Consider the following 14,262-nt stretch of genomic DNA (forward strand, 5'->3'; position numbering starts at 1 on the left):
CTCGAATTTTTTTTTTCCTGCGTGATAGCAATGCGCTTCCGTAAGAATCCGCTCAGACGCTTTCAGCTTTTATTCCCCGCATCGGCGTCGGGGTTGCAGATGGATTAAAGATTAAGAGCAGCGGAGGAATCCAGCGTTTCCTCTCCGGATGGAGCCACTCCACACAAAGTGACACAACGTGGGCGGCGCGTCGAAGACCCGATCTGCAGGCGCGGCGCAGCGGCTCCACGCAGGAGTCAGGAGCTGGGTGTGAAGCTGAGTAGACGTGACGGCGTGGTCCTTTCAGTGTGTTGACCTGCGGAACAGAAACACGCGTGAAGGCTTAGAGTGGGGGCTCCGGGTTAAGGCTAAACTGCCCTCTGGAGCGCGTCTGACCACATTGGACCTCACTTGATTAGGAAAGAGAACGATGTTGTTTTATCCTTTTTTTTATTTTTTATTTTTTTATTTGAGCGTCTGAACTGTTCCACCTGACGTGCCGCAGACGATAAATTGGATGTAACCTCTGGCGAAAACATTTTTTGGAAACGTGATTCGCGTCTGTCTGCCTGCGCGTATTTTCTGGAGACATTTCCAGCGACGCGTCTTTGGCACGGCAATAAATCAAAGAGATGTGCTGCTGTGAATTTCTTTTGCCAAACTGAACTCAAAGAGGAGTGATCAAGAACCAAGAGCCGGGGAAAGAGATTTTCTTAATGAAGTGACGAGAGGACATTTATGGCCACATGAAAATTACGTGAAAAGCTCTGGAGATGCGGCGCAAATGCTTTTTTCTGCTCCAGGTGAGTTTTGTATATTTAAAATGTGCGCTTCCACTTTATGTTCCTGCTTTGTATGTTTAATTAAAACTCGCCCCGTCTGTTGTTGTGATTAACATCTGCTGAGTTTAATCATGATGCAAAAGGGATTGAAAGCTTCCAGCAACATGACGGGGAAAATGTCACCATAATGTCTAGGAAAAACCCGCACAGTTCTCTCAGATGAGGGTTTAAACCTGGACATTCCTGACAGAGTTTGGCCTTTTTATATATATTCGTTTCCATTAAAGTGCTGATGCAAGAGTTTACCTGTAAACACTGAAACTTGAACTTGACTCTTCGGATCATAAGTCATCCCAAGTGGCGTGATTCTTATCTGTAACTGGAACTCAGATGCTGATGCTGAGAAAGCCGAAATTTGGCACCGGTTTGTTTAAACGAGCGACTGCCCTCTCTTTGGTGTTTCACTCAGATGTCTCTGCTCTCTGACAGTGCGCCCTTGACTTATCTCAATATCGCCACATGTTTTTGCTCCTGAGTGGAGCCTGCTGAGGTAACAATGAGAACACGTGATGTGTTGACCTCATATAAGAGACATAGCGATGATGTTGGGGGACGCCTGAGGTGCAGGGCTGGTTTTAGGAGGATGTGGGCCCCTGGGCTAGCCTTGGTTTTGGTGCTCTATACCCACACGAGTTAGGCTTTGCAGAAGGATGCATTGAATACGAGCCTGTTGATTTTGTAATTCAGTTTTAAAAAAAAAGTTAGATTCGGGAATTATAGATTCATTACTTGCAGTGAAATATTTGAAGCTTTTATATCTGTAATTTTGATGACCGTGGCTTGCAGCTGTTCAGAAAACAAAACTTTAGTGTATCAGACATTCGGAGTATTACATAAAACTGATTTTGAAACGGATGTTTAGTTCTTGAATCTTTATGTTATGGCCAAAACCTTTATGGACATAAACAGTCTAGGAGGGTAAATCATCAAAAGGTCACTGCAGAAGAAGCTGGTTGTTTCACAGAATGCTGTATCCAAGTATATCAATGGAAAGTTGAGTGAAAGGAAAAGTGTGGTAGAAAAACATACACAACAGGGGTTATCCCAGCCATGAGAGGATTGTGAAGCTAATGTGTGAAATATTACTGAAATCAGTGCTTCAGGAGCCGCATAATGATCTTTTTAAGAAGGAGCTAAAAGTGTCACATTTGTTGTGTTAAGCCCCTCTTAAACTAAAGACAACATATATTGCATTTCCTTTCGAAATTAAAGTCCTAGAGTCTAGGGGAGTATTCAGAGAGGGACAGAATGCATTTATATCAAGCCCAAAAACAGTGAAGTTGTTTACCAGGACATTTTAGAGCACTTCTTTCTTCTTTCTGCTGGCAATCTTTATGGAAAAGCGGATTTCATTTTCCAGCATGGCTGACAAAGGCACAAATACCTTCTTTAATGGTCATGGTACGAGTGTGCTTGACTGGTATGCGTCGCTTTGCAGAAAGTAAACCTCACAGAAAATCCAGAGTGTTGTCAAGAGGAAGATCGTAGACTCCAGAGCTGACAACGGAGACGAGCTGAGGGCCGCTCTCCAAGGGACCTGAGCTTCCTCATTATTACTCAGCAGGGCCACAATCTGATTGTCTCAGTGCCATGCTGCATTGATGCATTAATCCACAAAAAGGGAGGGAGGGCCAACCAAGTATTGGCTGCAAGAACCGTTCAGTTGGCTGACATTAATTGGGCTTTCATGGTTTCTAAATGTACAGTTGAAACCAGATATCTGCGTACAACATAATAAACCTCCCTTTTTCGTAATGCCTGGCATTAAATCAAGCCAAACCTTTCCTGTCACCAAAACAATATATATTTTCTAAAAGGCTGAATAATGAGAGAGGGAGATTAAAAAAAAAAAAGTTTTTCTAAACACAAAATGTTATATACATCTCCTTAGATTTGCTATATAAACTGTATGACTTGGGTCAAAGGTTTTCGGAGTCCTTCCACAAGCTTCTCACAAAGGTTTGTTGAAACTTTGACCGCTTCTCCGGAAAGAACTGCATGTGGGCTGCTATCACCTCACAAATTTTTTATGAGACTGAGACCATGCCTTTTTGACGACCAATGCAAAACATGTTTGTGGTATTTAAGTCGCTTCATCATTAATTGGTAGCATACTTTGGATCTTTGTGCCTTTTAGAAGATCCATTCATATCCAAACCTTCCTGGCTGATGGTTTGAGATGTTTCCTTTTGGTTCTCACCCAGCTGGGAAGCTTCTACCTCTCCCGCAAACACAACTACAATCATTATGGCCAAACGCTACGATTTTAGTTTCATCAGACCACAGGACATTTCTTCAAAAATCAGGTCTTTGTCCCTGAGGACATTTGCAAACTGTAATCTGGCTTTTTATCTTACCCTTCGAGTAATGGCTTTTTCCCCTCTCTGAGTGACTTCACAGGGCCTTTTTTCATCGCGGACAATGACGCTATCTTTTCAACTTCAGTCACTGTTTTCACAAGATTTCTTGCATTTCACAACAAAACGTGGCATCTGGAGGAGGCAGAACCCATCTCCTTACTGCAGGGTAACTTTGTTAGACATTCCCATGCTGTCGAGTTCCTTAAAATTGGTGCCTCCAATTACTCCAGTTGTCATTAGTGACTCCTATATGAAGCTTTCAAAAGCCATCTGAATTATTTGTTGTGTAAAGTTATTGCTACATTAGTGATTTTAAACTTCCGGCTTGCAAGAAATTTGAAAGGAATTCAAAAATTTTATATTTCATTGTAGCATTTTGCAAATGGATTAATAGAATAATTTTGGTAATGCTGATTCATTTAAAACAGGAGAAAGAATGTTTCTTCATATATAGCAAAAGATCTACTTTTTGCAAAGCATCCACACCTTAAAAGCAATTCCTCCTAATCCTTAGGCATCTGATCTACTGCCCAGGTAAGCTTGGCAAAAAATCTGATCCAGCTGAGGTGAACGTCTTCATGCACCTCCTATCTAATTGTGAAAGAGGAGCTGATGCACTAGGAATAGTCAAGAATCTTCTGCACAATCCCTCCCCTGTTTTCTATTTGTGTCCCCTCTGTTATGATTTAAGACCCCTCTCTCACAGGCAGACACACACATATCACATGTCCGCAGAGGTCAGAAAGCAGCTAATCGCTTCAAATGAAGATGCAAAGCTCTCGGTGCGATTAAAAGATTCTGTGACAAACGGCAACTATGCAGAGTTTTAACTCTGTAGTTCAAACAATCTGCAGAGAGGCTTGATAGGCATTTTTATTGCGTTTTGTTACAATTATTATGGATTAACGAATAAAGCCGACACTACAAACACTTTAAAATTGTAAACTACTTTTTCGAGAGATCCTCGAAAAAGGCAGGATATAATGTGTCACGAGAGTTGCCACACCTATTGGTCTTCTTTGTACAGAAGGAAAAACAATCCATTTGAGTTTGATAATTTGAGACAAGTCACCTTGTAACCAGGGGCACTTGTATTGAGAACATTACGTTGACGTCACGCTGCGTAGACTTGGGGTCATTGTTTTGTTTACATGGCTTCTTGTGAGGATCTGAAGCCTGGATATATTAGACAGATTGCGGCGAGGTGCAATCTGTCCCTTCCCACGGAGAGGTGGGTCTGTCCGTGTGAAGGGAAGTCTTTCTATGAGCATGTGAAAAAGTGTGCCACAATCAATCAAAAAGAAAAAAAAATCTACTTCACATTTTTGTTATTGTAAAGTACCTGAAAAGATGCAGCATCTTCATGCTTTTGGGTGCAGAATCGGGAGTAGAAAAACTACAAACTCTAACTCAAATATATTGCATAGTGATACGTGTATAAAAAATAAAAAAAACTCTTTCATTACAGTAACTTAATCTAATAGTGAGAAATGTGTATTGATCCAATGTTTAATTTGAGGACATTTGTTCAATGTGGAATGGAATCCAAGTTTGAGTAAAAATGTCAGCAAACAAGGCTGGATGAGGACTGAAGTTTATCTTGCCACCACACATAGTGAGGAGGACAGTAAATATATATATATATCCAAGGCTGCCTAAGAGAAAATGGCAGCATTGTTTTTTTTTTGTCCATTTTCAGTCATGTCCGAGTCTGTGCAGGTGAGACCCATTGAGATCTGAGGTTTCATTTTCAAGAGAGAGCTGATGAAATCATTCTACAATAGAAAGTAGCATTTGTTGCAAGTAAGCTTCGTTCAAATATTCCGCTCCATAACACGTCAAATTCAGCAATTAAACTGGGCAGTTGAGATTATTATTAAACGAAATTATTAAAAGTAATATAATTGAAATCCTTGAGCCATGCCGTTTAGCAGTAGGGAGTTTGAGCTACTGCAGGAAGTTGCATTTATATTCAGGCTTTCGGCAAATCTTCACCATGCTGAAAATCTTAGAACGCACCGTGACATAAAAACACGAAACAAGTGATTGATGAGTATACCAGAAAAAAAAAATGTTTAGATTTTTTCTGGGTTGTTTTTCTGAGCAAGACTAAACAGAGACAATATAACTTGCACACAGGAGTTTGGATATGATTGGCACAAAAAAAGATTACACAATAGACATTGTTCATGTTTTGTTTTGATTACAAATCCGAACATGCACAATACAGTAGTTGGCAGAAAACAAAAATGGGTGGTAACAACCAACAGTAATTCTGTTTACATTGCAAATGCTGTGCTGAGTACAAAGTGAGTGAATATTAGAAATGATGGGTGTTTTGGGGGGGAATAAAAGAATAAAATAAGAGAAAGTTTCAAAGCCAAGTCAGGGATGTCCTACTTTGTTCCTCAAGAGCTGCTAATTCTCCGGCACAGCTATTTTAAGCAAACAAATTGCCTCCTTAGCATGTATTAAGTTCTACCCGGGGACGTGGCAGAGACCTGTCATGTAATTCAAGTGCGTTGAAGCAGGGAAGCAACTTCAGCATGCATGACAGCGCCCCTAGAGGACACCGCTCAAGACGACGCTACTGGCGTAAGTATTTTTGAAGGCACAAATATAAACAGTCATTTCTCCCCAGACTAATATTTACAGTTCAGTTTATCGCACTACAAAACCTGCATTTTTTTGTCCTGACGCATCCCAAACCATCAGTTTTAAAATAAGCACATTTTTCTAGATCCTCTCCGTATGGCAATCAGCAGATTAAAAAGTGAAAACTTTTTTTCTTTCTACTATTATTCAAATTGTTACAACCTAACAAATCACCAGGCCTCTGTCAAACCTTTTTCAGAGTTTAAATTGCAGTGTCCAGTGTACCTTGTTTTGAATTGAATAAATATCAGATTAAGGCATGAAACATATAATTTGATGCATTAATGAGGAAAATCTTGAAATCAATTCATTTTCTGTTTCAAAACTACAACATGTTTTCTGAGTCTGCAAGTGCAATCTTCTTTTTTTATTAATATTTATGTTTAATTGTCAAAATAAAACAAAGTGAAAACATGTGCTGTTCTTCTCTGAAACAGAACTGGAAATGTCTAAAATCTGAATCTGAAGGTCAGACTGGACATTGTTCCTGCCTGTGAAAGCCTGATGGGTGCATTGTACTCTGATGCCGCTTTGTAACTTGGCAACTTTGTCCAGTAGGCTTTCAAATCCCTCTGGTGACACTTTAAGTGACTGTGTCAAATCTATCAACTTTTTCTGGGTGGTTTTAAGACTTTATGAGACCCCTGAAAGCACACATTTTCAAAGTGTTCTGTACCGCAGCAGTCACTCCCAGTCGGAGCCGGAGCTGCTGCCTCTGCGTCCCGACTGCTAATGGACGTAAATGTTCTTTACCTGAAATAAATCACTGCACAAAAATACAACTCTGTATCTCTGCTGATGTTTTTGTTTTGTTTAGACTGTCGTTAGAAATACAAAAAAAGCTATTATTTCTAATGTTCGACTCTCTGTACCTTCCTAAATGATTAAGCTCGGTAGAAACTAATCCAAGCTTAAAAAACCTAAACGGGAAAGAAAAAAATGAATAATTATTGAAAGGCTATAAAAGTTCCCTTTAAGCTCTTGGTATATTTAGGGAGTTTTTATTCATTACAAAATATATATAAAAAAAAATGTTTTTATTCATATGAAAGCAAAAAAAATAAAATACTTCTCTCTTAAAAAACATCGCTCAATGTTCCATTTTATCTGGATTTACTGTGTTATCTCTTCATGGTTTGACTGATTAAAATTCTGTTGGATAGTTTAACACTGGATATATCTGCCTTAAAACAAAAAAATATATATATTGATGGTTAAACTGTAAATGTAAATATTTTATTTGCAACAGTCAATGAAATTAACTAGAACTCACTTCATTAAATGTCCCACTTTAGCTCTGTTGTTGTGTTGTTGTGTGTTGCTTTATAGAATGAATAATTATTAGAAATGTTGTTTTTATAAATAAAAAAAATCTTGTCTAAATACATGTCAAAGATGTACTTTAAGAAATGGACATAAATAAATGAACATGTGCATAACACCCTAATGAACATGTTAGATGTTACATATTGGATTTATATTGATAAAATATTAAAATTATGTAGTACTTTATTAGTAAAACCTTAAACAAGTTGCTTTTATTGACTTCAGTTCAAATTCTATAATGTATTTATTTCTAATAAGAAGAAAGTGCTCAGGTGTTGCCCACTTTACCCAATGTGATATATTAATACTTAGTTTTTTAAATTATTTAAGTTTATACACATGAATGTGTCTAAAGGAACAATAAATGCATAACGGAAAGTAGAAGAAGAATAAAATATGCTCTATGGTGCAACAGTTTGAATTGTAACGCAAACTGGGGAAAGAAAAGACCATCAAGCACAGAGAAAAAGTTCCTCTTCGTACTTCTGTCTGTAATCGGTAGGGAAGGGCAACAGAGGAATGATCATTGTATTTTGCTGACGAACCACACCTATGACCTGCAGCTATTATATCGGCAGCTTGTTCATGCTGAGGTTAACAAATGTCCGACTGACTCGTTCTACAACACTTCCAGGTCACAGGATGCTTTTGTGAAAACAATAAAGAGCGGCGCTCACATCTGAGCTCCCATCTCTGGCTTTATTACACATCTAGGCCAAGTGCAGTAAATAAGTCAAATAGAATTAGTCATCGTGACACCAAACACGGCAGCAAAGAGACTCCTGCACACATGACCAGTCACCTAGGTCGTGCTTAACTCTGGAAATGATCAAAACTGAAACGAGCCAAAGCAGAGGAAAGATTGTGGGGGGGAAAAAGGATCACATAATGAGCTCAAAGTATGCACAAAACGAGGCACAAAATGCTTGTAATAGAAAAGGTTTGGATCAACAGCTCTTCTGGACTACAACATGTTTTAATGCTGGGCCTCGGGCAGCTTTCGGAGTGTTTTAACTTACTCACTTGGGGAAGGTTTTTTCCTCCTCTTCGCTCCACTGCTTTTTCATGAAATCCTCATATGGCAGAAACATGCAGAAACAAAACTGCTGCATGAGAGCCAGCAAATAGGCTGCTGTAGCTCTGCCTCTGTCTGCTTTTTGTTCTTTTTACTTTGTTTTTTATTGTTGTATTGCAACACAATGTGCATATTCTTGTAATTTGCAAAATCCTGCTATATTTTAGTGTAACAAAGACATATTTGATAAGAAAACTAATTTACTTCCTGGTTAATTTGATTTCCAGAATGCAACTCAGACTGACTTTTTTTTTCTTAATCAACAGACAAAATTACATTAAAAAAAAGAAAGCAGCACACTGTTGTGAGGGAGGTGCGTTTACCGTTATCCTGTGCTGAAATTGAAGCGCTGCAGTTTTACAAGTGAAATCCGAGTCCTTCTTAATCAGCCTCATAATAGTTGTCAGATTTTCCCCTTGAGTATTCCCCAGATATTTATAATTGAAGTCAGCGGCTGGACCTCATTCAGGCCATTCAGACACCTTTAATAGGCCATGCTTCTGCATGCCGCACAGACCGAGGCATGGCATTGTCCTGCTTAAATAACCCGGCCTCCGGGGGGAAAAAAAAAGAGTAGATGCTTCTGCAACAGTGGTATCTTCAAAAATATGCGGGTCAGCCATCCACTGGACTTTGATTCCGACCCAGATAGTGGCTTTTACACATTTGACTCATCCCTCAAAGATAAAAAAGACATTTCCCTTGTCTTTTTATCTCTCACCTGCTGGACTTGATGCCTGCTCTTCTAGTTATGAGGTGAAACCGTTGCGTAAGGTCCATCCCAGACTAGCTCACGTCCAGAGAACTCAGCTGTGTTTCTGAGCAGACTCCCCCCCCCACTGTGCAAATACAGTTTCAGGTTACATTTTCTCAATTCAGCAGCCAACTGTGCTGAGTGACAATAGTTTTCCAAGGTTCTCCTAAGCCCATGTGGCTAAATTGGTCACAGTAGCTAGGTGGGTTTTTTATGCAGCAAGAATGAAGAAGGAACAAATAAATCGGCATACTAAAAACGCTTTTGTGTTAAGATTTACTGTGATGTTTGCTTGATGTTTTGGACATGTCAGGCTTTTTCAAACTGCTATATTATTTTGTACCCACCCTCCTTCTTTAAATGCTTACTTTTTTTTTCAATCTGTACGAAATAACATATCCGTTCAGAAGTTTAAAAACAGGCCTAAGACCATCTGAAGTGTTGAAAGTCAACCAGCATTTTTCCTGGTTTCACACATACAAAATATGAATAAATATTGTTTTATTTGCTATTTTCCAGAAAGAAAAAATAATTGCAATACCAAGTAATACTTCAGGACACCAAGATTTATTCCTGAACGACTAAAACCTTTCTTAACTGGAACCAACGGGTTGAACCCAACTCCTGAAAATGCTTTACACATAGCGTTTTATGGCTAGGATTCGCAGAAACCATGCACAATAATGTATTTGCACTCTTGGTCTTATCTGTTTGGCTCATGTGTTTTGGACATCTGTAGCTATTGATTCTGCACATTTTTGACCGTCCTCACACTCAACCTCTCAGCATCAGCTGACCTTGCTCTGGCCTTCCGCTTCACATCTTTTTATGGTACCAGGCTGGAATTTGCTGATAATAGGTTTGCACTCAGGACCACCTAAGTTGAGACTGAGGTCAACAACGGGACTTCTTGTTTTAACTGTCAAAGTTACAAAACATTGTTGGTTACATTTAAGTTCAGTCAGGAGTACCGTAGAAGCAATCTGTATGACTTGTACCACATGAATTAATACTGATGTAGCCATGGAAGTGATTATACAAGCTGAATTCAATGGTTTGGAAGGGCAAAGAAATTCATTTGGCATTGTAATGTATGTAGGTTAATGTTTAAATCTAAGAAACCTCATCTACTGTTGTGGTTCTTTTTCTATCATGAGTAGAAGATACATTACAGCCACGAGGGCAGCCAGGAATTGTCACTTTCTGATGGTTTCGCATAAAAATGGCAACATGATGCTTTTTTTTCTTAATCAGAAATGTTGTCATACTGCACAGTGCTATTGTAAACATTTTGTTTTATGTTAAAACATAAAACAGGCCAATTTTCTGTCCAAGTGGTTTGTAGCTTCCACTGTTCCAATTTGGATTTGAAGATTATTTCACTTTAAGCTTCATCTTGAAAAGTGGAATTTCTGCCTCTTTGCGGCTTTGCAGCTTTGTGTCGCATAGAATCATAAAGTGGCTATTTAGTACTATATAGAGTGAGTCATTATCCTAATACGAGGGTAGAGTAAAATCAGTCAATCTTAGACGGCATTAATGGAGATTTTAAAAAGTCGGAAGGTAAGGATCGTCTGGATTCCTGTTCAGAATGGATGAAATAAGACGTGTAAGAAAATGAATCGCCATTAGTCAGAGCTTTGGCGCGTGTTGATTTGGAGCCTTTTTTCTCCATTTGTAAATTAACAGTTTGGCTGAATTCGGCTGCTGATGACGGCATGCCACCCAGAAATAGCTGCAGGATTGGTTGCCACAGCAAAATACAGTTTAGATTAACTGTAGATAGAATGGCAGACTTCAGCGCTGTCATCTCAAGGAACCCATCAGCCATAAATGGACCCCATTGTGGAATCGGTACATCAGACAGATGAGCATTTCAGCCAGTTTCTTGAAGGGAAATGTTCCCCCCCCCCACATCCCCCTTTATTTTCCTCTGGAATCAGGCGATGCGTATTTTGGCGAGGGGCCAGCTTCTCAGCTGGGGTCACGTCTGGCCCGGACCGTCCTCATCCAGATTTTTTTTTTTTTTGTCCTCTTCTTATTTTTGTTAAAAGGACATTCATTTCTCCAGGGCTTAGTAAGCAAGACCTAAGTAGAAGAAAAGCTTGTTTCTGTATTTTAACCTGCTCTTGCTGGTACTGAATCTAAAGAGATGAAACGAATCCAGTCAGAGGTTTACATCCACCCTTAGGAAAAAATGCCAAACTACTTTGGGGCTCTTAATTATGCAGTTCAGATGTTCTTTTTCTGAAGTGAAATGATTATTCAGCTAACGATCACAATAATTATATAATAGGAATTGCTTCAGGTCATTGTGAATTTTCCTTGAGGTATAAATTATACAGAGAAGCTCAAATTTATACTAACACCCTCACTAACAGACGGCTAACAGCCATCTAGCAAGTTGCGCTTCAACCACATGCATTGATGTGTTGCTGGCATCATTTTAGGTTGTGACAACTCTCCTTGGAAGAATTAGTAGAGATAATTTAGTTTCCTTGACTGAACCTGGCTTTAAGTGTAAACCACAAGTTTTCCACAGAGATAAGTTTGGAAGCAGTGGTGAGGGTCATTCCAGGTCGTCTCCATGCTGTTTTCTGACACTAAAACGAGTAAAAAGCAACCAAGAACAAATCAAATAAAGGCTGATGCATTTTCAAAAAAAAGATGTGTGCAATAAACACATTCCTCGTGGCAGGTTGAGCCAGATGGTTAAAGCTCTTCATCTTACCATATGGAAAGTGACATTGTGGGTGGACAAATCATTTGCTGCTTGCAGAGTGAGCTGTGTGGAGGGGTTGAGATTTATTTTTTTCATTACCATCTGTAAAAAACATTTTTTTTCTTCTTTTAGTTTACTTCCGTTTCCTTTAGTTGGAAATCAGCCAAACAGTTCTGGCGCCAAATTTTTGTTGGAACAGCAAAAGTAGTGTGAATATAAACAAACTGATCAAGATTCATCACTTCTCCTGCCACGTCTTATTGAAGGAGGTTTGATGGTACTGTGCAGAAAGGTTGGTGATGGCTACGAAAAGCATCTTGCTAATTACCCAAGAGACATAAAACACATACGAGTGGAGATGGGTGTTTGCATTTCAGCAAGGACATTTTCTGGGTTTGAGTGGGCTAGAAGAAATCCACAATAGATTGTCCACAGTTCATATATCTATCAATTCAAATGTTTATGTAAATAGTGGAGAAAAATCTTAAATTTGCATGATACTGAGAGCATGTAAACTTCTGACCATAAGTAAGATTCTGAAAATGACTTAAAGTTTTATGCTACTTCCCCATCTTTTACTCTGAAGTCTATTTTCCATAGCTGTAATCCTCTTTCATAAGATTTTAAGTGTTTTTAATTATGCTGATGTTCAGCTTTTGTAAGTGTTTTATTTGTTGCTCTGGTGTAATTTTATTTACTACTCCCTTGCCGTCTACAGTATGCTGAAAATAAATGAAAATGACTGTGCATGCTTGTTACGATGGGATTTGGCTGCATGTCTTCATGCACACACACACACACACACACACACACGCAAACACAGCACACACACACCCACACACACACACCTGTTTAAGTAATTATTAACCACAAAACTGCTATTAAGGTTGAAAATGGTCAAATCAAGATGCCTTTTCCTGCTCAGAGACGCATAAATCCAAGGTTCTTCTTGCAGTCTTGTGTTTATGTTCCTGTTTTTGCTGGTTGTTGTTGTTGTTGTTTTGAAGTGTTGCTGCTGTACGTTTCTGATACCTGTCTGGATTCACAGAGCGTGATAGCAGGCGCAGAAAGCCATTATGAACTCTGCTCTGAAATCTGGGGCACTCCAGCATTTTTCCATAATGTGACCTGATAAAAACCTTTTGGTATTTCACGCCGTTGAGACTATCTGTTATGAACACGACCCTGATCAAAGGACGGCGCATTTAAATACAAATAACTGATGTGATCAACTTAAAAGTTCTACTTTACCACTGTTTTCTATTTTCAGAACGGTTTCGAATGATAAATTATCAATGGGAATGTTTTGTTCAAGGAGGAAGTGAAACCTGGGCTCTATAGGGTAACCGTAGCCCACCGGTTGTGTTCAGAAAACTGTTGGACAGTCGTAGCTCAGTTTGGCATTTGATGGAGAGGGAAAAGAAAGCCAAGCCGATGACTGTCTCGTTTTGTGTTATAAATCACCACCAACATGAGCTGCATGTGTGCTGGCTGTGACTGGCTGTGAATCAGTGGTTTCCAGATGTCTCCAGTGCAACACATAACGCGACCCCCTCTTATTGTGTCGCCAGGCTTCCTGGTTTGAACTGTTTCCAGCTCGGTCCCCTGTCCAAAGCAAAGGAAACTCATTTAGGATCAAAGAGTGCAGATGCAATATTAATCCAAACAGCAGATTCCTCTTTGGTATCATTCAGTAAAACCACAAATACAGATTCTGTTGTTTCCCATCCCTCTGTGTGAAAGAGGAGGGCTGTTTATCTCATGCCGCTGTCTTGGTGGAAACACAACTCTGTCACATGAGACACGGCTGACGGAGGATGCCGCAGTATTATAATTATGTGCATTTTTTAATGTTTCTCTTTCCCATCTGCAGATGCAAAATACCCCGATGCCAAAATTATGTGCAAACAAAGAAAAGCTTTGAATTAACGAGTACAACCCATGTAAGATTCCCCCCTGTTTCTATAAATATTAGGATGTTAAAGGTTAGGAGTAATTGCAAAAAAAATCACTTCTATTTTTTTTTATTAAGCAAAATATTGGGAAACATGTTCAGATTTTTAAAATAATATAAAAGAAATGAAAAAAATCCATTTGTTATCTGTATCTGCTCTTCCTCTGAGGGTGGTGGGAGGTCAGTGCCTTTCTCCAGTAGTTATCAGGTGAGAAGTGGTTAGCATACTGGACAGATCGCCAGTTCCTCACAGGGCAACGCAGAGACACACAACCATGCATTCACACACTCGTACCTGATGGCAGTCTGGAAAGACCAAACATCCTAAAGGACGTGAGGAACCCAGAAAGAACCCGTACAAGCACAGGGAGAACATGCAAACTCCATGGAGAAAGACACCTGGCTGGGATTTGATCCTGCAGGACTTTTTTTTGCTGCAAGGCAACAGCGCTACCAACTGCAACCATGGAAACAACCAAATGGCAGCAGTGTAAATAGTTTTTGTTTTTATTTACATTTCTTTTTGTTTCAAATTATTAAAATGACAAGATTATTTCACGCCCCTCGTGTTTTTGCGGTTCATGTGGTATTTCGC

General features: G+C 39.3%; 1 protein-coding gene across 1 annotated transcript in view; it reads left to right on the forward strand.

Annotated features, from left to right (window-relative positions):
- The first annotated feature begins 49 nt into the window (after positions 1-49).
- LOC103481615 (corticotropin-releasing factor receptor 1-like) overlaps positions 50-14,262 on the forward strand; it is an 89,808-nt gene continuing 75,595 nt past the window's right edge. Inside the window, exon 1 of the mRNA XM_008437205.1 lies at positions 50-782. Within this exon, the coding sequence (XP_008435427.1) occupies positions 753-782 (30 nt within the window). The 5' untranslated portion in view covers positions 50-752. The remainder of the gene's footprint in view (positions 783-14,262) is intronic.

This window comes from Poecilia reticulata, linkage group LG19 (assembly GCF_000633615.1).
Source record: "Poecilia reticulata strain Guanapo linkage group LG19, Guppy_female_1.0+MT, whole genome shotgun sequence".
NCBI lineage: Eukaryota > Metazoa > Chordata > Actinopteri > Cyprinodontiformes > Poeciliidae > Poecilia > Poecilia reticulata.